General features: G+C 43.0%; 3 protein-coding genes across 3 annotated transcripts in view; all 3 read right to left on the reverse strand.

The window, feature by feature from the left end:
- Window positions 1-354: 354 nt before the first annotated feature.
- On the reverse strand, window positions 355-7700 carry LOC310868417 (cytosolic 5'-nucleotidase 3-like). Its single transcript, XM_083778862.1, has 9 exons — window positions 7520-7700; window positions 3951-4049; window positions 3471-3540; window positions 3279-3325; window positions 2672-2757; window positions 2479-2568; window positions 1919-2081; window positions 1637-1837; window positions 355-1060 (listed from the first exon to the last, which is right to left on the reverse strand). Exons 1-9 carry the CDS (start codon window positions 7520-7522, stop codon window positions 950-952), a joined length of 870 nt encoding a protein of 289 aa, XP_083634988.1. The 5' UTR covers window positions 7523-7700; the 3' UTR covers window positions 355-949.
- A 1106-nt stretch (window positions 7701-8806) lies between these two features.
- Window positions 8807-15436, reverse strand: klhl11 (kelch-like family member 11). Its single transcript, XM_083778860.1, has 2 exons — window positions 14899-15436; window positions 8807-13210 (listed from the first exon to the last, which is right to left on the reverse strand). Exons 1-2 carry the CDS (start codon window positions 15354-15356, stop codon window positions 11626-11628), a joined length of 2043 nt encoding a protein of 680 aa, XP_083634986.1. The 5' UTR covers window positions 15357-15436; the 3' UTR covers window positions 8807-11625.
- Window positions 15437-16117: 681 nt separating this feature from the next.
- Window positions 16118-22560, reverse strand: part of aclya (ATP citrate lyase a) — a 29189-nt gene continuing 22746 nt past the window's right edge. Inside the window, exons 20-28 of the mRNA XM_083778876.1 lie at window positions 22120-22247; window positions 21614-21707; window positions 21193-21347; window positions 20129-20279; window positions 19033-19176; window positions 18826-18939; window positions 18527-18609; window positions 17486-17562; window positions 16118-17383 (exon numbers count right to left, since the gene is read on the reverse strand). Coding sequence (XP_083635002.1) covers window positions 17289-17383; window positions 17486-17562; window positions 18527-18609; window positions 18826-18939; window positions 19033-19176; window positions 20129-20279; window positions 21193-21347; window positions 21614-21707; window positions 22120-22247 — 1041 coding nt within the window. The 3' untranslated portion in view covers window positions 16118-17288. The remainder of the gene's footprint in view (window positions 17384-17485; window positions 17563-18526; window positions 18610-18825; window positions 18940-19032; window positions 19177-20128; window positions 20280-21192; window positions 21348-21613; window positions 21708-22119; window positions 22248-22560) is intronic.

A 22560-nucleotide genomic window follows, 5' to 3' on the forward strand; every position in this document is an offset into this window, starting at 1 on the left:
GCTTATAGATCTAGGCTCTTTTTTACTTCTACAGTATGTAATCCAAAAGACAAATCAGTTGTGGAGACTGAGAACTTAAATCCATGATCTATGTTGAGTTTGTAGATATTAGGTCAAGTGCAGACTTTACCAAAAGTCACTGAAGGCATATGGTTAAAGCTTTACTCTTTTAGTCTAAAGGAGCTGTGAAAAGGTCGACTAAAATTAAAAGGTCGACCAGGTTTAAAGTCGTTAAGCAACATGAAAAAGATTTAGATATTAAATAAAGCTTTCAGAATTCTTAAATACGTAAACAAGGATGAGATTGGGGTAATTATGATGAAATGTAAGTAAACAGACGGCACAAAAATGGGAGACCCTTGATAAACCCTTTATTATTATTATCAGGGTGAACAGGAATTAAAGGACAGGCATTTTTCTGTTAAGTATAAGGTGGCCTATTTCACCACTTGGTAGCACTGTAGTAATGCACAAAAGAGTTTTCCATATAAAACACTATCCATATAGCATCATTAAAAGGGAAGAAATGACATAGCAAAGTACAAACTTCCCTTCAAGATTAGAACTAAACCAGCACATACATTTCAGACAAGTTTTTGTGCCATTGTGTGATACATGTATGTTGTTACAGTACATTCTGTAGATTTGCAAGACATGCTTATCAGTAACATTTAGCTTCTCCCCACATATTTATGAACATTTATGAACCATATGTTCCGTTGGGCTTCAAAAAGTGGTAAAATGAAAACCCAAGTGCATTCACACAACTATGTAACTTTAAGAAATTGGCAAATATATAAAAAAGAACCAGTCTTTCTTTGTTCTGAGAAATCTTGTCAACTGGCACACTTACTGAGCCGGGCCTTCCTACTGGATGACACCTTCCTCATGTGGCACAGGATTGTCCAATACTGGTGTGCCAGTGAGATGAACCATATTCTAACTAAGTTCACTTACTGCCAGTGAGGTAGAGCACTATGGCGTTGGCAATGTCCAAGGTCTCATCCTTCACCAAGACAATGTCATAGGAGTTCAGATAAGACTGCTTCCGCTCCTCCACCTGAGTTCAATACAAACGGGAGAAAAATAAACCATGTCACAAGACAAACAATTCACAGTCAGATCTTTATTATATTGTGGTATTTTCTGTAAGATCATGGGTAATAAGGACTAATGTTAAATGTAAACATGACCATCAAAATGTATAGTATGTTACCTCTAAATAAGTTAGAGTAATGTGAAGGGTAATAGTTTAATAAGGAGCCCGTTGTGAGAGGACTTCACAGCCGAAATGGTGACAGCCAACCAGATTCGTCTGGAACCAGGCTATAACCAACCAGAGCCCAGTATTCAAATATGGGGAGAGACATGGGGAAAAATCGAACACAGAGGGACAACACTAATATACTACGAGAGGCTAATGTACTGTATACCCATCCTCTCATCTACTAGTACTTACTTATGTTAACAGTGTTTAACCAAACCCTATTTGTGTGCTTGTACAATCGTCTATATAAACTATTTTTGAACACTGTAAAACCTTCGCATATACAGTAATGACATGCCCAAAATAGGGACGCCAGGTTGGAAGTGGCATTGGTGATGCCATTGGTGATGAATCAGTTGATGTGCAAACCTTGTCATTGAGGAAGCCGATCTTGAGGATGCTCTCCATATCCTGGACGCCGTCAGCCATGGTCAGATCTCCTAGAGAGTCTCCCAGTAGCAGCACGTTGTGGCGTGCCCGCAGCTCCTGGAAATGCTCTGTGTTGAGCAGAGCACCTTCCCTCTTGTTGTAGATGTGGATCAGCTCTCCTTTGAAAGCTCTCAACACACCCTGGAGGGGTCCATGCATGGAGGTTAGGATAGGAATGTGTTAACGTACAAATACAGCACCATCATCTCACTCAAAACTCACTGTCTCATCAAAGTCCATGTAGTTGGAGACGACTTTGACGTTGGTGTGGAAAACTTTTGCCTGCCGAATCACCTCCTCTAGGACATCTCCTATTCCGGCAGAGAAGATAAGAAGTGGGATGCTGTGCTCATGCAGGCGGTCAAAGAAGAGCTGGTAGCCCTCCCTGTGGAAATAAGTCATCACTGGAGTTAAAAACGAGGATAATGAGTCTGGGAGTACATCATAAAACGGGTACACACTACACACTTCGTCCATTGGTGCTTAACATGCATGGACTACTACAATGTTAAGATCTGGCACACTGGACTAAAGAAAGAATTGTCCAAAAGATTCCTGGACATAGATCCATCATGTAACAACCACTGTCGGGTGTCCACAGCCTCCTATGTGCACGTTCTGGAGCTGCACTATGCTGTCACAATTGGACAAAGGTATTTGGTGTTTGCATGTCTTAAAAAAAACATTTCAAAACAGATAAAGTTGGTAAAAAAAAGATGATAATATATACTTTTAGGATATCTTTTGCTTTTACAAAAACTCATTATGACTTGTGGTCTTACCTCAGCATGGCATCAGATTCTCTGACCGCTGTGGCCATCATGTCTTTCTTAATCTTCTGTTGCACCAAAAGCTCATGGGCTCTTGTCCACCTGTGAGATGTAAAGCAGACAGCATCCAAGTTGAAGGGAAGCCGAAGGACACAATAATGGCAATACAAAGGCTTGCACAGAGATGTCTGTCCATCCAACTCACCACTCCACCATAAGGGGCAGCTTCTCCTCTATCGACCGTGACGAATCTATCTCTATGGGGTAGTATTTGTCGAGCAGCTCCTTCAACTGAGGGAGAATGGACAATACAATATGTGACTGGCTATTATGCATCTAGAAGATACACAGCAATGTTTACCCCAATTGGCATCAGTGAGGATCTTGCGGATGAGGTTTCCTGGCACCATTTTATCATAAGCAGGGTTGTGCACTGTGACCAGTGGTGTCGTGCTCATTGCACGGGGTAACATGGCGTGGTACCGGAAAGAATGCACATGCATGCGTACATGCTAGAATGCGGCCCCCTAGATTCAAGACGCACCAAGTACCCTAAATCATATGGCTACTTTGCTTAACAACAGTCCGTTTTTGCTTTGATTATTACACTGACCTTCCACCCAGACTCTTCAAACTAATATCTATCTATAAATTCAACATCCTGGTGTAGGCTAGCACATGTCTAGACTAGAGACTTCTGCAGGGTTGGTTTCAAGAAATTCCAGGAATCTCTATTGCTGTCTGTCTGTCTGTCCTACAAATCTCTCAAATGTAAAGTTGTTCAGACGAGCAGTTCTCCAGAACCAAAGTACCTTTAATTTGCATTCTTCACTGATAAGTTTGCTGTTATCCAGAATGTCTGAAAATAAAACACACAAAGCAACATCAAAATCACAAATAAAATAAAATGATTATAATAATAAATAATACATATTTAATATTTATAAAAGATTACATTCGGATGTAATTAGACTATTAATCGTAAAACTACATTTACAACTTACTATGACAGGTGGGACACCGCTTGCCATTATATGCAAATCTTGTGAGGGTCATGTCAAAATCTGAGATCACCTTGGACAAATATAAATCACATGAATTAGGACATGTCAGTGTGCTGCAGGCACAGTATTGCCAACAAGGGAAACAACCCAGATATACAAATAGTATCCAATGGGGGTCTGTAGCCGAATGCATATCAAACTGGGGGTCCTTCATGGTTATAAATAATAGAGAGGTATGGAGTTAGTTGCTCACCCACATACAGTATTAGAGCTATAAATAAGGGGGTCCTTTAGGCGCGATTCATACTCCGAATAAAAGTCGGTTCGGCTCTGTAGAGCCTACAATGTGACGTCATTTGAGGTCATCATTTCGGCACTACAGCACCGAAACAGCTGTAAAATAGGAGTATGAATCGGCCGTTAGTCTTGAACCTTGAAATGTAAAAGGTTGAGAATCACAGGCAGCATTAGACAATGTACCTGTATAGTGTTGGAACCCGCTTTCTGCATGGCTTTAAGGATGTCCTCTACCCTCTGAGGGTCCCTCATGAACACAGATGGGTTCGATAACTCTTCGATCTAACAACACACAGACAAGGTGCCACGCACGTGCGTGGGGGAGATTGATTGAAGTATGTATTAACAGTTTGCAGAATGGGTACATTTCACATGAAAGCACAACTCAATACAAAGACTGTTACTGTGGACGACACACTGATAAAGCATTACACTTGTTTACAACAGGTGCACTGTGCAGTACTTAGTTATTTTTTAAATATATTTTTTATCCCACGATTTTGTAACCCATTTTTCACCCCTGTGTCAATCATCTAATGTGATCCTGGGCTCTACACACCCTCCACCAACCTAGTCCCCATATATGGGGGACAAGGGGAGAGCAACGGACTTGAACTCACGCTTCCTTCATGCCTGAGTGTCCAAGTTGCTCCTTTACACCTGACAGGGGGGAGTTTCCCTGGTTGGACGTAGTGCGTGGAAGGAACACGTTATTCCAACCAGTTCCTTTCCCCTCCATCAGGCGCCCCAGCTGACCAGGATAGTGACCAGGATTACTGCATGTTTTTTGTGAGGGTACCTACCCTAGGGGACACGGGGAGAACATGCAAACTCCACACAGAAAGGCCCTTTCGCCAACCCCGCCTTCGTGTATGGGCACTGATGACGCGGAGGAGGAAACACGCCGCCAGCGCCCACAGCGTCCCGAGCGGGAATCGAACCCAGGACCTTCTAGCTGTGAGGCGACAGCACTACCAACTGTGCCACCGTGCCGTGGTGGACCCTGGGGGTGCAGTACTTAGTTTAGACAGTTTTTGGTTTAGACTAGTCATTGGTTAGACCAGTCCTACAACTACAACCTATCTCAAACCCTTACCCTAACCTCCCACGGGGCAGCACACCTAAACCTAACCTTAACCCATGTCTAACCAATGACTAGTCTAAACTAAGTATGCACCCCCAGGGTCCACCATTTTCAATTTATCAGAACATTTAGACAGTAGTACAAATATACACTTCTATATGAAAAACAAAAAGGCAAAAGAAACATATTGTAACATTTAGCACCCTGAGCTGGAGTCGAACCCCAGCCTCCAACTCGGTAGACAAGGCAAGCAACAAGCCGGGTCTTTCGTAGGGTCGTTACAATATACAGTAAGGGGATTCAGATTTTACGTGGGCCAGTTTCGAATTGCAGCCGTCCGTAGGTGCCCTTTGAGAGCGGTTTGAAGGAGTCAAGGGATTCGCATTGTCTTAATGGCTGTTTGTAGGGCGTTCCACATTTTGGTGGCATAGGAGCGAAATTAATTTAGTCCCTTTTTTGTGCCAAATTTGGGAACTCGCTCTGGTGTTGTGGGTGTGAACTTCGTTGACATTAAGGAAGTATTTTGACAGGTACATGTGTACAGGTGTAGTGAACCTTGTGGACCAGTCACCAGACCCATTACAAGATGCTGTACGTCAATCCTAAACCATTCCAGTCTGTAAAAGTGGGCAGGGGTGAGGTGGGTTCGGGGAGTGAGGCCAAGTAGTAGCCTGACCAGTTTGTTTTGGTCTGGAGCCTTGTTTTAAGGGCCTTTGTGGTGCTGTGACTGTTGTACCACTACCAAGGTGCATGCATAGTCAAAGAAACCTTGTACAAGGGCTCCTGTTAAGGTCTTCAAGGTGTTTTTGTTGGTAACAAGATGACTCGCCCCGTTTCTGTTTTCCTCCCAGAATTTTCCCCAGTGAGGGGTGGGAGAGGCTGGACAGCAGACGGCTGGACTTTGAATTTCTCTAACTATAAACTTTCATGACAGCAGACAGCCTAAGTACAAATACAATTTATGAAAAGCTACTACATTGAAGTCTGTTCACAGAAGTTGTTGTAGGCTATGTGGGGATTATCTGACGAGGTACCATTTGAGTGTGCAAAACCTTACATATACTAAATAATACTAAATTGTTTATAGGGTCAATATAAGTAAAATAATATAGCCTTTCTACAGGAGTATCTTTTTATATTTTTCCAAAAAGAATACCAACAGCCAATAGCATATTACAAAGTTATCCCCCTCACTGGTGACAATTCCGGGAGGAAAAACGGGCAAGCACCGGGGCGAGTCATCCGGTATTCTTTTTGTTGACCAGTGAGGAGATCCTGTTGGAATCTTGTTCTTTGGTTGACTTTTTTGATTACATTGGTGGCCATTTTATCACCGTAAAGACTTGCCTATAATGTTAGTGTGGGATTTAGGGGTTTTGCAAAAGCATTAGGCAACGGACCACTTCACCACTTTTGAACTTATCTTCATAGTCCTCTAGGCTGTTAGGCAGTTAGGCAAAACAAGATTTATTTTAAAACATATTTAGATTTTTATCATCGTGAGAACGATGGCATTATCCTTATTGCATTGCAACATTTCACGAATAGTAGAGCCTGCAGTTTCTATTAGCTTGAATTCACCTAGCCCTGAAACATGTCCTAATTCACCATCTATGATGTCACTGGTGGACGGTTTCTGAACTGCCCAGTGCCCACAGCCCTCCTATGCCATTAGCTCTGGTCCATAGCCTTCTACTGCTTCTACGATTCTGCCCTGCGCAGTAAGGCTAATAGGCTATGGGACTTTCCGTTTTAAATCTCAAATCGAGATCAGACCAGCCTCTCCTCTTTGGCGTAAATAAAAAGAACGTTTTTGCTACTCATCAAAACAAAGGCGGGTTGTGTCATTAGAAAGCCTACTTTCCTTAGTGGACTCACTCTGAGCCCCCCACCACACACTTTTTGGCCAGAAAGGGATTTGTTTTCACCGGAGGAAAAATATTCTCTATGAGGCAGTTCTCTGGGCAATATCAGTAGAGGGCGCAGCGGAGTAACTAAAAATATTTTCTTTCCGGTGGAAACAAAATCCCCTTTTGGCCAAAAAGTACAGTTTATAGTGTGGTGGGGGGCTCAGAGTGCGTCCACTAAGGAAAGTAGGCTTTCTATTGACACAACTCGCCTTTGTTTTGGTGAGTAGCAAAAACGTTATTTTTATTTACGCCAAAGAGTAGAGGCTGCCCTGCATTCATGCGAGCGGCGGAAGTTGAGAGCAACATAGCTCTAATGCGCGCATTAGAGCTATGGACCAGAGCTACTATGCTATGAGACACAGACCGAGTAGATTTTTTTAAAAGTTTTTTATCATGAACATTAGTGAGGAGTGAGACCAATTATATGAAAGCAGGTTGAAAAGTGGTCCTTTAAGTTAGTTGTCCTGCTGAAACTTTCAGGGACACACAATATGAACAAAATGTACTACAGATGTACATCGAGTCATACAATGCAGCTTAACGTGCATGGTAATGTCTCAAAACAGATTCAGAAGCCAGCAATTCAAATGAGAAAATAATAATAATAATTGCCAATGGTTTGGTTTGAATCTCCCAGATTGCGTGCAGGGTGGTAACGTTACACTACAATCGTATCGTTAGCTAAACAAGCTAGCATGCTGCACGCCTGCACCCATGGCTTTGCCATTCATTAAAAAGAACACACATGTAACTCTTACCATTTTGCGGGTTGTGTACTCTTTCAGTTGTAACGCAATGTTATTACAGCGTTTCTAATCGACTACGATGCTACGTTTGCAGACGACAAACGGACTAAACCTTGAACTACAAAGACTGTTAACTTGCTTGCATTACTTGACGAGGTGGCAGTGCTGATTGCTGAAGAGGACGGACACACTGTACTTTCCCCGTTGTCACAAAGCCACTATATACATGGTTCCTATACCTGCTATGCTATCCGTCTATCTATCCCATCATGTAGAGATCAATAGAGCGGCGCAATCCCTCCCCCTTTCAGAACAACGAACGGCCTTTCTTGGAACGGCCCAGGAAATGAAAACGCAATGCATTTCCATTTTCCCCATAGGCAGTTTTATTTAATTTATTTAAAGACCTTTTAAGCGTCGTACAACTCTTGTCGTGACAAATCATGACAACACACACAATATTTTGGACCAAACAAATAATTACAAAGAAGAAAAACAACAAAAAAGTGTTGTAACCTGCCGTTTTTTTCTACTTTCTAATTCTTTGTTTGGCCCGAAATATTGTATGTGTTGTCATGATTTGTCACGACAAGAGTTGGCTTCGTACGACGCTTAAAAGGTCTTTAAATAAATTAAATAAAAACTGCCTATGGGGAAATGCATTGCGTTTTCATTTCCTGGGCCGTTCGTTGTTCTGAAAGGGGGAGAGAATGCGCCGCTATAAGAGCACCGAAGTCCTGACGTAACTCGCTCATCCCGACGATTCCCCTGGTTCGCGGAAGTAATTTCTCTATGGAAAATAACATGGGGTGATCTTAATATCGTCTACTATAAGCGTTGTGGTCCAAAAATAAACAAGCTGTCTCGGCGTTATTGTTAGGGAGGTGTCTCTGCATCGTTTGCAACAGTCAGTCACTCATATGATACAGTCTGCTTCTAGCGAAAATCTAACTAATTCAGCAGCAGTAACATTAGCGTTTTCTCTCAGTCAGTTGATTCTTCATATCCATATGAGTGAAGCGGCCGGGGTGACATGTTTATTTTTCAAACACAGTTGTTATATGAGGCGACCTAAAATCGCCTCAATGGGGATTTCAATGCAACTAAAGTTACTAAACAAATACATGAACCTGGGGACTGACGCCCTCTACTGAAAGTGACGTCAGACAGCTCTATTAACGTCTGTTTTTAACTTAATTCATAATTATTAATTTCACACTAAGTTGTCTCATCTTTTACATTTGACTTAATCAAAAACAGATCATACAAAATGTTATTCATACAAATCTTTACTGCAAATTATGACAATAGCATTTCGAACATCCAATAAGACAATTATCAGACTGTCACATGCAATGCAAAATATATAGCTTATTCCATTTAATATTAAACTGCAGTGCTGTGTAAGCCTGCCAAAAAACTAGAGGAAATTAATATAATTTCTGACTTCCTCTAAAATAATAATAAAACAAAAAAGCTGTATGGACAGACCTTACTGTTGGAATAGTAGAAGACCATTGTTACACATTCACAATGGAATACCATTTATTTATTTAAAACAAGACATCAAAATCAACATTCCCCCCCTCCACCTCATCTATGATAATCTTTGGACAGTGAAAGTAAAGGTGGAATCTAAACACCCAGCTGAGAATGCATTAAAGAAATCAAATTTCAAAACAAGTCATGACATTTATCAGAGGAGATCAACATTGATTGGATGCTGGATAAACTAAACATTTCCAAAATACAATCATCTCGTCTGAATGGTAGTAAAAAAACAAAGTCAAACACAATGGCAACTGACTTATACCTATAGGTTTATATTAGCTCTGATCCATAGCTCTAATGCATTCATTAGGGCTCTGCTACTCTTCTCTTCCTGGCTTGCATGAGACAGCCGAGACGGGGTGCACACGCAGATCCCCATGAGACGCAGACCAGCCTCTCCTACTCACCAATACAAAGGTGGATTGTGTTATTAGAAAGCCTACTTTCCGTAGTGGACGCACTCTGAGCCCCCCCACCACACGTATAAAATGCACTTTTAGGCCAGAAAGGGATTTGTTTTCGCCGAAAGGAAAAATCTTGAGATTTTCTCTTGGCAATATCGGTAGAGGGGAGTAATTAAAAGTATTTTTTTCCAGTGAAAATAAAATCCCTTTCTGGGCAAAAAGTGCATTTTATACATGTGGTGGGGGGCTCAGAGTGCATCCACTAAGGAAAGTAGACTTTCTAATAACACAAGCCGTCTTTGTATTGGTGAGTAGGTGAAACGTTCTTTTTATTTTCGTAACAGAGGAGAGGCTGGTCTGCTTTCATACGAGCCAGGAAGAGAACGGTCCCATAGCCTTAATGCAATGGCAGCAAAGGGCATTAGGGCTATGGACCAGAGCTAGGTTTATATAAGACATTACACAGGATGTCAAAAAAGTGCATGAATCAAGCTTTTTCGCTCCGAGTAAAGTACCCCTCCCCCCCCCCCCCCCCACACACACACAATTTAGAGACATGTACTAAAGGTCTGTCAAAGTCTGTCAAAGTGCATAAAAAGGAATGAACAGGAACAGGAATGATTCATGCACTACCAAAGTTTGGAGCACAAATGCTGCTTTCACACAGGCAGATGCAAAAGATGCAAAGCTACACAGTGTATTTGTAGCTTCTTCAGCAGCTACAAGCGTCAGATTTGCTTCATAGCTTCACGTCGCTGGCTTCCATTGACAATGAATGATAGACTCCGTCTTTGCGTCTGCCCGTGTGAATGCAACAAAAGGAATGTTACATACCGTATACACAGTAGATATAATTTTAAGAACCGAGCAAGAACAATGCAAAAGCTAGATTTTCTTTTTAACTTGTTGGCGAGGTAATATCTGTCTCATTCAGAGATCATCACAAACTTGGAATATCATTGGAGTGTTAGGCAAGCAATAAGAAGCAAAGTATAACTGCATTAACAGGAATCTAATGCTTAATTTATACTCCACTGTATGACAGTTGCATGCTAGGAATAGGTCATATATCAGTGTGCAACACTGACATACAATAAAGTATAAATATAATGTAAGAATAACATTCTTTCTCCTCTCCTCTTCTCATGTTAATAAGGTATTGAGGGGCCATTCAAATATTAACTACAATAAACAGCACAGCAAAGCTTTATGATTATTATATCTGACCAAAAGATCAATGTGATATTAGCATGAAGAGATTGTCACAGTGTCACTAATGGAATGTGACTTCTTTAAGCTAGTTGGTTTGAATACAGGAATGTGAATACATGTCACATAGCTTCCCTTGTACAAGCACAAAATAAAAGGATGTTAAAATATCTATATAAATGTATATACATATACAGCTATATACTATGTATGTACAAATAGATCAACTTAATCTCTGCTGACGATATTTAGGGTATTCTTCTCGCCATAGCCATGGCAACACTCTTATTCACATGTGTACATTCTGAAATGTCCTCTCACAGCAGACCTGTCTGCCTACACATCTCACAGACTTCGGCATATCAACAGCTGAGCTAACACAAAACTGCTAGGAAGCTGCTGGCAGGGAGTGATGATGAGATTGACCCTATTCACACAGCTGCCATTTTGCCCATTCACCATGTGAATGTGGCTGATATAAGCACAACACAGGGCCTGCTAACGCGTGTCATGAGTGGTCAACGATGACGGTAGAGTGCTTGAAAGTACTCAGGACAATGTTTGTAGCAAATACAGGGAATACAATTAGGATACAGGGGGCAGGTAGGTATGGGATTAGAATGTAGAAGACAGGGAGGTATGGAGTATAGGGGACAGGAACGTATGGGTTAAAAGAGACAGGGAGGATGGGATTAGGATACAGGGGACAGGATAACAGTACGTTTTAACAGCGGGCGAGCAGCAGCCGACACATCGCCCAATCGCCCGAAAATATGAATTATTTGTATCTTATCGGCCGCCCACCGTTCGCCTGCTATTGCAGGTAGTCGCCGGGTCCCATATACAAATAATGCACGTTCGGGAAAATTCGTCTGGCTGTCGCCCGCTGTTAAAACGTACTGTGAGGATTAGGATACAGGGAGGTATGGGATATAGGGAACCGGGTAGGAGGACTCAGCACTCTATCTGGGACTGTAGCTGCCTGCGCAGAGTGAGCGTGCGCCGGTGGAGCTGCTGCATCTGCTGCATGCGATCCCGCTGGCGAGCCAGGTTCTGGGGCATGGGGTAGCGCTGGCAGCCATATAGGAAGCGATAGGGAATGCGTACGTGGCAGGCGGTGGCTCGGCAGCGAGGCTGCGGCATGGGTGGCAGCAGCATCCAGCGCTTCCTCTCTGCGCAGTAGCGGTATGCCTCCTTGCGGTACTGCTTGTCCACGTCGTCACTGTTCTTCCAGCCACCAATAATGAAGACATCCTCGTCAAAGTGGCAGATGGCGGCGCCCTCGATGCTGGTCACCTCCGGTGGCAGGCTCTCCAGGATCTCGTCAGAGATACGCGCATTGATCTTCTGCTTGGCGACCTCATCTCGCACTGTGTAGTTCTTGGGGCAGCAGGAGGCTGTGTGGTAGAAGTTAGTGGAGGCCACGGCCATTTGGAAGAGGCAGTAGTTGTCGATAAGGGGCAGAGAGTCAACATCCTGCCACTGGCGGCTTTCCGTGTCATAGCGGGTGGTCACAGTCTTCAGTCCATCGTCATTGTCAGTGTCGACAGGTGTGCGTGCCGTGACATACACATAGCGGTCCTCCACACTCACTGCCTTCACATCCCGCAGGATCTTGGGTGCAGATTCCAGGTTGTGCCATTTGTCCTGTTCAGGCTCATACACACTCACATCTTTGAAACCTGGGCTGAAGTTACCATGGCCACCAATGCTATAGAGGATATCCTTGATGCAGGTGAGTCCAAAGGAGTGCTTACGTGTGGTCAAGTTGCTCACCTGCTCCCAGGTATTGCGATTGGGGTTGTACCTTTCCACTGTCTTAGCAAAGCCAGGCTCCATGGAGCCGGCAACATAGACATGAGACTCTGTGGTGGCAATGGCATGGCCATCCAGGTGGTTGTGGATGTGTGGAAGATTAACCCAGCGGTCTTCATAAATAAAATAGCCCACACACTCACTTAGGTAGTCCCCTCCCTCCGACACGCCACCCACCACCATGATAACGTCCATGTTCTGGCCGAAGCGAGGCTGGAATGAGGCCATGTAAGAGGACCAGAACTCCATGTCAGCTGACTTGAGGTTCTCAAAACGGATAGCATGGCCCTCCACGGCCTCAGAGACCAGGCGCAGACAAGCCTCATTGGCTGCCACCAGGCGCTCGCTCTTCACCACCCTGGTCAGATAGGTAGGCTTTATCTGGGGCAGCCTGAGGAGACGGAACAACTCCTCAAAATAGCGTCCTCGGTCCTCTGTATTTTTCTGCACCCACTTTACCACAGCCTCAAATAGCACCTCCTCGGAATCCACTGTGATCTCAGCGTCGGACAGCCAGTCACGCACCAAGTGAAAGGGCAGAGTGTAAAACTCATCATCCTGAATGACCTTGTGGAAGTTACGGCGGATCATATCTGCAGCCCTAAGAGCCAGCTGGTCCAGAGTGTACATATGGGCTAGACTGTGCACTGCCACACAGTTGGTAAGGCTCAGCTTCTTCTTCAGGAACTCACCACAGAAGTCCTTCAACTGCAACAGCAGGAACCTATGGTCAATAGAAATAAAATGTCATATAGTCAGAGAGACAGTCACCCAAAATATGAGAGGACCTGTGATGTCATGCTGTACTTTTTGTGTTTTTTCTATTAATTTGGAGGCCCTGCTCTACCGGAAACAACGCATATTTTTTGACTATGTGATGTGAACTAGGTTTATTTTCTTAAAGTGTGGGTCAAGCCTGGGGTGACCAACTGACTGACAAAGATTCTGAAGATCCCAAGAACAAAAGTGGTACAAAGTGTTTTCTTGCAGCTACAGCTATAGATACAGTACAGTGGTCTCATACAGCTATAGATACAGTAAAGTGGTCTCATGTTTACAATAGACGAAAATTACAGTACTGCATGCAAAAAAACAGCATGGTTCTTGCTCAAAACTGCATGAGATTGGAGGGGAAAGGAACTGGTCGGAATAACGTGTCCCTTCCACGCGCTACGTCCGGCCGGGGAAATTCCCCTCTGTCAGGTGAAAAGAAGCAGCTTGGACTCCTCATGCATAGAAGGAGGCATGAGGTCAGTCCGCTGCCCCCCCAGGTTGGCAGAGGAAGTGTAGCGCCCAGGATTACATTAGATAATTTAAGAAAACTGGGTTACAAAATCGTGGGATAAAAATTTAGAAAAAAAAAAAAACTGCATGAGATTGTCATAAATATGGCATGTCTGTATGGAGGCTTGTAGGTATCCATGTAACACATTTACATTCACAAATATTATCCAAAAAGCGGAGAATTTATTGTAAAAAAAAAATGGCTATCATTTGGAAAGGTTTTGGGAGTGTATTTCTTAACTTGGTGTTGTTCACTACTGAGGACACAAAGAAAAGAAACCTAATAAAGGCTTCATTATACAATAATGGCCATAACTCCTTTTTTTGCTATGTTTCGGCGGAGCAGGCCTCTCATTCTGTGGACCTTAATAACCAAATTAATAGAAGAAGAAAGATCACACCTGTGTGAACTGTGAAGTGAGGGGTGCTCTTATCATCGTACATCATCATGCATCATATCATACTGGCCAATCAGAAATGCCTGTTGCCTGTGATTGGTTAGCTGATTTGCTCGTTTACATATGAATCTTCCCTTCAACGTCAATGGCGTTTAATGTTTTGATGTGTCATTTACATCATATTTAGCAGAATTTTGTCCGTTCATTGTCAATGGGAAATCTTGAGATGTGTGGGTACAAGATTTAGCGGACATTTGACCTGAATTCCCCTTTCATTGTCAATGGCAAATCTTGAGACGTGTGGGGACAAAAGCTGTTTATAGAAGGGGCTAGCGCCCCTTAAAAATACAAATAAAAAGTAGGGCATGACATGACAGCACAGGTCGAACCCTTTTTTTCTTGAGTTTTTGGGCCTGTGGCTCCCCGACTAATACGAGTTCGATTTTTGCCAATCAAGCATGAAGCATCAATGAGGACGAGGTCAACCAATTAAACTGTAGTGTATACTATAACTGTATAATAATGCTTCAAGTTTGACTGATTAGGAAAACACCAGTGAGTATGTTAGATTCAAATATATGCCATCATTGCCATGATGATCAACCACAGCCCTTATGTCAATAGATCAGCCATTGTGGGATTAGCTTGATTTGGGATTAGATTAGATTTCTTATTTTATCAGTTAATGGTGCGCACACACACAAGCACATACACGTGAGGTTAAACATACCTATCAGCTAGTTCCAACACTTCATGCACATTGCAGGTGCTCACGCGTATTTCTCCAGTATACATATACTGGATGACACTTTCCACCGTCTCCGCATCTGGTCCCAGCTCTGAGCTCCATTCTTTCATCTCAACCCGTCCGGACAGCGATTCGGAGAACTGTCCTCCCAGCAAGGGTGTGAAATAGTCAGTGGCCGCGGCCAGCACGGAGCGGTGGGCCGAGAACTCGCAGCTCTGGACGTTCCCGGCGGCCGCCCCGCTGCTGAAGGCCAGCGTCACGTCGCAAAACAAGCCCTGCTTCCTCTGGTCGTTCTGCCGGCGCGACAGCTCCGAACAGTGGGAGGAGGAGGTGAAGTCCTCGGCCTCTTCCGCATCGCCGTCTCCGGCGAGGGCGCTGGGCGTGCTGGTGCCGCTGCTGCTCCGCGAAGAATCCTCTGCATTAGGGGCTACGGCTGCCATTGTGCCAGTGGACCCAGAAATATTGGAATTGCGGTGAACTCGCGGACGAAAGACGACCGCATACGCATGAATTCAAAACAGAGGACGACTCTGAAGTCAGTTCCGTCTTCGACTCATACGTGCGTGTATGTAGGTGACGCTAGGTGACGCTTAAACTAAAGGGGGAATGACAGCTTTTCCTCAAACCACAAACGGAATGGGAATATTATGGGATCATACGTCTTTTTGCCCTTTGATTATTATTACATGTAACATTTCAACTAAATTTTTTATTTAGTAGCTGTATCTGGACGTTTTAGAATCAAATGTCTAAGCAATAAATAATCAAATAATTAAAAAAGCATCAACTGCCTTATTTAGTAAATGAGTGACATAGTGTCTGAAAATCATAATAGTTTATTTATTCTAACATTAGGGTTAGTAAACAAACACAATTTACTGACATGCGCAGTGTGTTAAGGGCTTTATGGTTGGCATGACAACAGCCGTTCCCCCTTAAGCGTTGCCCTCAGTAATTTCAGACTTCAAGCAAAATCATTCAGTTCTTATTTTGCGTGTAGTCTACGTGTCTTTCATAGGAGGTTCACTTCAGACAGTTTATTATTTTATTTTTTAAATTGTAGGACCTGTCACCTGCTGGCTGATTGCCAATTTGCCATCTATAAATAGGCCTACATATTTATCAACGTGATACCATTAATTATTTCTCTCTCACACTCGCATTTGTTTCTACTTGGAATAAATAAGATAATATAAAAAAATACAGCAAGTTGCATATATTTTATTTGACTAATTTACACAATTTATACAACAAGTTTGAACAGAGATATTTAGCTCACATAACCAAAGTTAAAACAGTTAATACAAGACAACACAGTTTTAAGACAAAAGGTAATGGTTGGCCACAATAGCAGTAACATGTTAATTGTGAGTCATTCCTGGTGAGCGGGGATTTTCTGGACCTCATACATCTGCAACAAGTATGTCGTTTTACATTTTAATAATTATCTAGTAATTAATCACGTCAAAGTTGAATCTACTGTATGGTAGCCTAGATTCCTTTTGAGGAATTGCATATTTTATGAAAATAAAATGCTTAAAAAAAAATAAACGAGACCAACCTAATAAAAAATGAGCAAAAACAGCAAATGGCACTGCGTACTAGGAATGACTCAAATACACCTCAGCCAATGCAACAAAAACCTTACAGAACATAAAATCAAAACAGTTACATTCTTGTACCTTCATTTTTTACCGTTACAACATCTATACATAAATAAAGCTCTGATCTACAGTATGTTCCATCTAAAACAATAGCTAGCCAGACATTATTGCACTACGGTCAGTCTCATCCCTTATGTTTCGGATATGGCACTGAGACAACGAAGAAAACTGCACTGAGACACAATAGTCTGTGATACAGACAAACTCGCTTTACATTATGTTGAGGCAAATCCAAGTACTTCACTGTGGTAGCTAAAAATAAGTAAACATTGTACTCTCAATCGCCACTTTCCACTGTCCAAATAATGTCTGGTCTCAGAAAATAAAAGAATATACAGTGAAAACCACAGTTGACATGGTTGTAAAAGTATAAATTACACTTTACAACACAAAGGGCCAAGAGTCCATCCATTTTACTTCCAAATAATCTCCCTAGTTCAGATTCTGCATTTGTCTCAGATGGGCCTTCATTGTTCTGTGGGCTTTGCCAATATTCTCAGGGCTGCAGCACTAGCTACTTAGCTAGTGATAAAGACTAAAACCATACCCTTAAAACTCCTCTTTTTTTGATATTTGCAATTTACAGCTACAGTATATTAATAACATCTTCCCTATATATTGCTACCACTTTGGGTAACAGATCACAGTACAAGGGGAGTTACAGGGGCTGAGGTGAGTGCTGGCACTTTCTGGTTTGGTCTCATTGTTTTACATGGACATGTGTTCTGGGAGCACATAGGAGATGTCATCCCAAGGGTGACGGTACAGACCCTGCTTCAGCCTCTTCTGGTCCAGGTAGTGTCCTGAGAAATGACAAGATCATCATACATCATCATGAGTGTTTCTTGCATCTCAAATGTTACAATACAATGAGTGTTAACCGAGGACAAAACAACAAGTCTCACCAATGAATCCCATGCTGCGTCCCAGGACAAAAATGCCATTCAGAGCACCAATCTCCACAAACTCATCAGCCTCATCCCTGTAGAAAACAAAAGAATAAGGAAACTCTTGCACAAAATTTGCATCTAGAATGACATGGTCAACATCAGTGTTGACTGGTTCACAACACCGTGAATCAGCCCCTCTATGATTTACTTTGAGGGTAATAAACGGAGCACATTATGCTCTATGATTACTACCAATTTCCCTGGCATTGCTCGAATGCAGACTTCCATGTGCCTAGCTTGTGCCGTCAGCCATGACATACGAATACGTCAAAAAATCTATGATGTATGACGGTTTCTGCAAGATCAGAAGCCCATTGACTTCCATTATACATGTAAAGTTAAATATAAAAGTGTGCTCTCTGTGGGCACCAATGGCCTAGTGGTTTTGTCTCATACCACAGCCACATATACGCTGTAATTTGCCTGGGAAGCATACCTTTTCGGTTTTATGATCCGGTCGGTAGCGGTCATATTGTAGTCATTGATTTGTAGTTATCAGGCAGGAAACACAAAGCGGAATCAGAAGTACCCCAAATTCCCCGTGATCAAGGGTGTAATTTTAGGGCCTACACAATAAAAGCCTTGATGCGGCATATGAATCCAACACGTTTCTTCAAGTACATCTTGGAATAAGATGTAAGGGGCCAAAACAAAGCGACACTGAAAAGGCCGGAAACCACAAATGGGAATGAGTTTTATTTATTTATTTTACCATCCGGTCTAGACTGGATCACACAGCGATTTAGCACGATATTAGGCTCTAATGCAGTCAGGACAGCAAATTGTGGGTTTGATTCCCAAGCCAGACGACCATAGCTGCGTTCTTTCTCGCTCTCCCTGTTTCCTGTCATTCACAACTGTACAAAAAGTGAGATCGGCTTGTGAGATCAGCTCTGGACACAGACAGAACCTCCTCTAGACAGCTCATCTTTGAGGAGCCACGTCATAAAAATAAGTAACTGGCACTTTAAAGGCAGATGGAATTTATTATCTTACCTTGTGAATCCGTCACAGGTCCTGAGCAAATCCACAAAGGCCACACCAATGAAACCATCCACATTCAGGATCAAGTTGGGCTTCTAATAAAGCAATAGAAGGAAAGAAACATAATTTAGGATGTACCACTGACATGGTGACCACAGACCTGATGAGGTCTGATGAAGAGTTGAAGCTCATAACATTACAGGTCTGTGGTGGAATCAATCGTGTAAATCTAGATGTAAGTCAGGCATTATTGTTTGGATGCATGTACTTTTTAAACATTGGAAGGGCATTGAAAGCCGACTCATTCTTACCTTGGAAGTGGTGATCTTCTCCACATCTAAAGCATAGTCCAGAAGCACGGTGGAAGGGAAATGCTGCTTCACAAAGTCCTTCAGGATCTGCACTCTCATGTCTGGGTTGTTGATCTGCACGCACACAAGTACACTTCTTGAGATTTGTAGAGAAAACAAAAACATGTATAGAAGAAGCACACAAACTGAAGGACGCTTGGCACTCACCGACTTTACCCTGTGACCGATGCCCATGATCAGCTTGCCTTCCTTCTTCATTTTGTTGACAAACTCCATGGGCATCATGCTACTATCAAATGCATGGCTGAACTGCTTGGCTGCAGCATCCAGAGCACCTCCAAAACGATCACCCTGAAAAGCCATGGCAGGAAAATAGAGACCTGAGGACATTCTCCCAACTTTTGTCGTCAACATTGTGTTGAGTAAAAAAAAAAGCGCATCTACATTGCATAACCACTCCCAATCCTGTTCACACCAAACACGATAACTATAACAATGATTATGTGAATGTCCACACTGATGAATGATAATGTTCTGTAAAAAGTGGCGCCAAACACGCACTGCACAGTCCAGCTGTGTCAGAGCTCACTGCACAGTCCAGCTGTGTCAGAGCTCACTGCACAGTCCAGCTGTGTCAGAGCTCACTGCACAGTCCAGCTGTGTCAGAGCTCACTGCACAGTCCAGCTGTGTCAGAGCTCACACAGGGCTGTGGTGCTGAAAGACGCATGCAATAGTTTAGAGATTATCTGGCTCTGATGATTGATTATAAGAGGCGAGATTGTTGTAGCCTACCTGAGGTAGTGCCAGCTAGTGTTAACTATTCATAATCCTCTCTTCATCTGGGTCATCACCCTCATTTCCGAGGGCGAGTTACGGCAGGGCTCCACCGGGCGCGTTGCCGTTGCGTCTCCGTCACGTGCGTCAAAAAACGAACCGGGGCAATTTTAATGCAGTCACGCAACGCAACGCGGGCAGTGGAGCCACCCTTCATTGATTAAAAAGGGAACATTCTCTGACGGTGACAGAGATGCGACGCCGACGCGCCCGGTGGAGCCCCGGTGTTAGACTGATTGCGTCCCGATGTCCTTCCGACTGATTTGGTCCTTGGTGTTACAATGTTTACTAGTTTAAAAAAAACATTTTACTTTATAAGGGGACAAATAAACAGAATATTTCTAGTTATCGTTATAGTTACCGTGCTTGGTGTGAACAGTGCTTAAGTCATGAAGTACCTTGTGGGTGTGAGATTTGCTAATAATACTGCCACACACAAATTATGGCTCTGGTTGAGCAATGTCTTACAATGGTGAGGAGTCCAGAGGTAAGGCTGGAGATCAGATCTTTGCCAGCACGGGCACAAACGATGGTGTTGTGGGCACCAGAGACGGCAGGGCCATGGTCTGCAGTCACCATCAGGCACATCTCAATGAACTGACAGGCGTACTTGGGCAACCTACACATGGAATTGGACATCAATTCATCTATAATACATGTATACGTCTTTTGTTGTGAGTTATGTCAAGAGTTTTCAATGGCAATAGGCTCTATATGCACACTATTTTGGAAACAACTCTTCCTTCAAGGCCGTTACCGATGATACTAATTGACCTATAGCTAAGCCCCTCCCCAAACTGCTATGGTCCAATCACAGCTAAGCATAACATAACCTCTCCACCAATAGTTTTCCTACAGTATATGATAAAACGTTGTTTTAAAAAAGGAAATGTCGGCCCAGGCCGTAGCGTAACGGTCTGGGCACCGGACTGGTAATCCAGTCGCAGTGTGCCGCGGGTTCGACTCCCGGACCCGACACAGCCTTTACTGCATGTCATCCCCCCATCTCTCTCCCGTTTCCTGTCAGCCTACTGTCTGTCCCTTCAAAAATCAATAAAAGGCGTAAGCCGCAAAAAAATATCTTAAAAAAAAAAAAAAAAAAAGGAAATGTCACACATATTTTTCCAGTGCATATGGTAGGCCTTGTTGACGGATTTGGAAGAGATTTTAAAGGTCTAGTTAAAAAATTTACCAGTATTTAATGTGTAAAAGTAAAATCCATGATATTTACATTGGAATGAATGAGCCCGGCTAGAAAGTGTCCAAGTGGGAGTGTCTAAGTGGTGCTAAAGGTGAATTAAGGCTCAGTTTCATTTAGTGTTCAGTTGTTCTCAAATTCTCTCATTTCAAGGACCCCCATAACTCTAAGTGTACAAATGGAACCAAATGGACCTGTAAAATGGAACCATTTGGGTTCCATTTGTACACACTCATACAGGGTCATTTGGAACCCACTTCCGGCCAGAAGTGGGAAAAGTTATTTCCAAAATGGCGTATGTGCATAGAGCCTATTGTTGGTTTGAGAAGCTGACCTCCTCTGGAACCAGAGCAGTCCCAAGGTTCCCCCCACTCCCATCTCTGACTTAAAGACCTCAGTGATGGGCATGCCTGCGTAGATCAGCTCCTGACCCCTCTCGTCACAGATACTGCTCATGAATGAGGCTGGCTTACGGATTAGACCCAGCTCCTGCAGAAATGGAAGGAAAACAAAAAAAAGGGGAAAATATCACTCAAGGCACCTTCGTTTTCCATCTATTCCCAAGTAGCCTGATCTGATGTAAAACGAAATAGTGAACTCTTAGATAAAAAGGCCCACCCATCATATTGATATCACAGAGAAGTGATTAAAGTCTGATTTATACTGACCACAGGTCAATGTCAGGCTCACAATGCATTGCATTGCGTGGTCACACTGTTCAATGTACAATGAAGTCTAAATTAGGAAATACCTACCCGTGCCCAGGAGTAGTCCATTGGTACAGTGGGAGGGGGCACTTCTGCTGCTGGCACAATGACTCCCTTGGAAACAAGGTCATCATACACCGATCTGCACAAAGAAAAAGAAAACCTAAAGAACTTTGTCGACATCAATACATGTCAATATCTATTCACAGCTTTGGTCATACATAAACATTGACCATTTTACTGTTAATGGCCACATATACCAGGTTACCGTTAATGGTATTACTCTAGATAAAAAGGTAAATGAACACCAAATCTTTAGTCATTAAAACTTGACCAAACTTACTGGAATAAGAATGAGTCAATGTTGGCTAAACATAATTTCCGTAGTTAAGAAAACATGGTTGTTTCACTGTATTGAATTAAGTATACCTTGAGCTGCAGTGAGTCAAGGGGCTAAACTAATGTCTGAACATAGTCATACAGTACATGTGCTGAAGAATATGGATGTTGACATAATGTAGGAAGCATGTCTGTGTGTTTGTGACAGTACTGACTTGATGACCTCTCCCAGCTCGTCAAAACTCTTGGGGACGAAGGCGCCAGCCTCTTTCAGGGCCTTGTTCTTAGCTACTGCCGTCTCAGAGGCCTGGTTGGCACAGGCTCCAGCATGGCCAAACTGGACCTGGGGGACAACAATGAGCGAAATGGATCAACTACCGATTGAAAGACTCTCAATATGCAGCTGTTTGAGTGGTGCAACCACTCCAAGGAAGGAACAGCAATGTCCGTGTCCTGTGTCGTCCGCCTATGTATGCGACGTTAATGAGCACGAGTATGACTATTAGTACCAGTAGGGGCGCTGTTTGCCAGAAACAGAGAGAGAGAGAGAGAGAGAGGAGGGGGGAGGGGAGTTGCACCACTCAGTTCACACAGGTGTGATTTTAAGACATGAACAAGCTTTTACAGATAACTATATGCACTCTAGATAGATACCT

Source organism: Protomyctophum parallelum, assembly GCF_964188405.1.
Source record: "Protomyctophum parallelum genome assembly, chromosome: 13".
Lineage (NCBI taxonomy): Eukaryota > Metazoa > Chordata > Actinopteri > Myctophiformes > Myctophidae > Protomyctophum > Protomyctophum parallelum.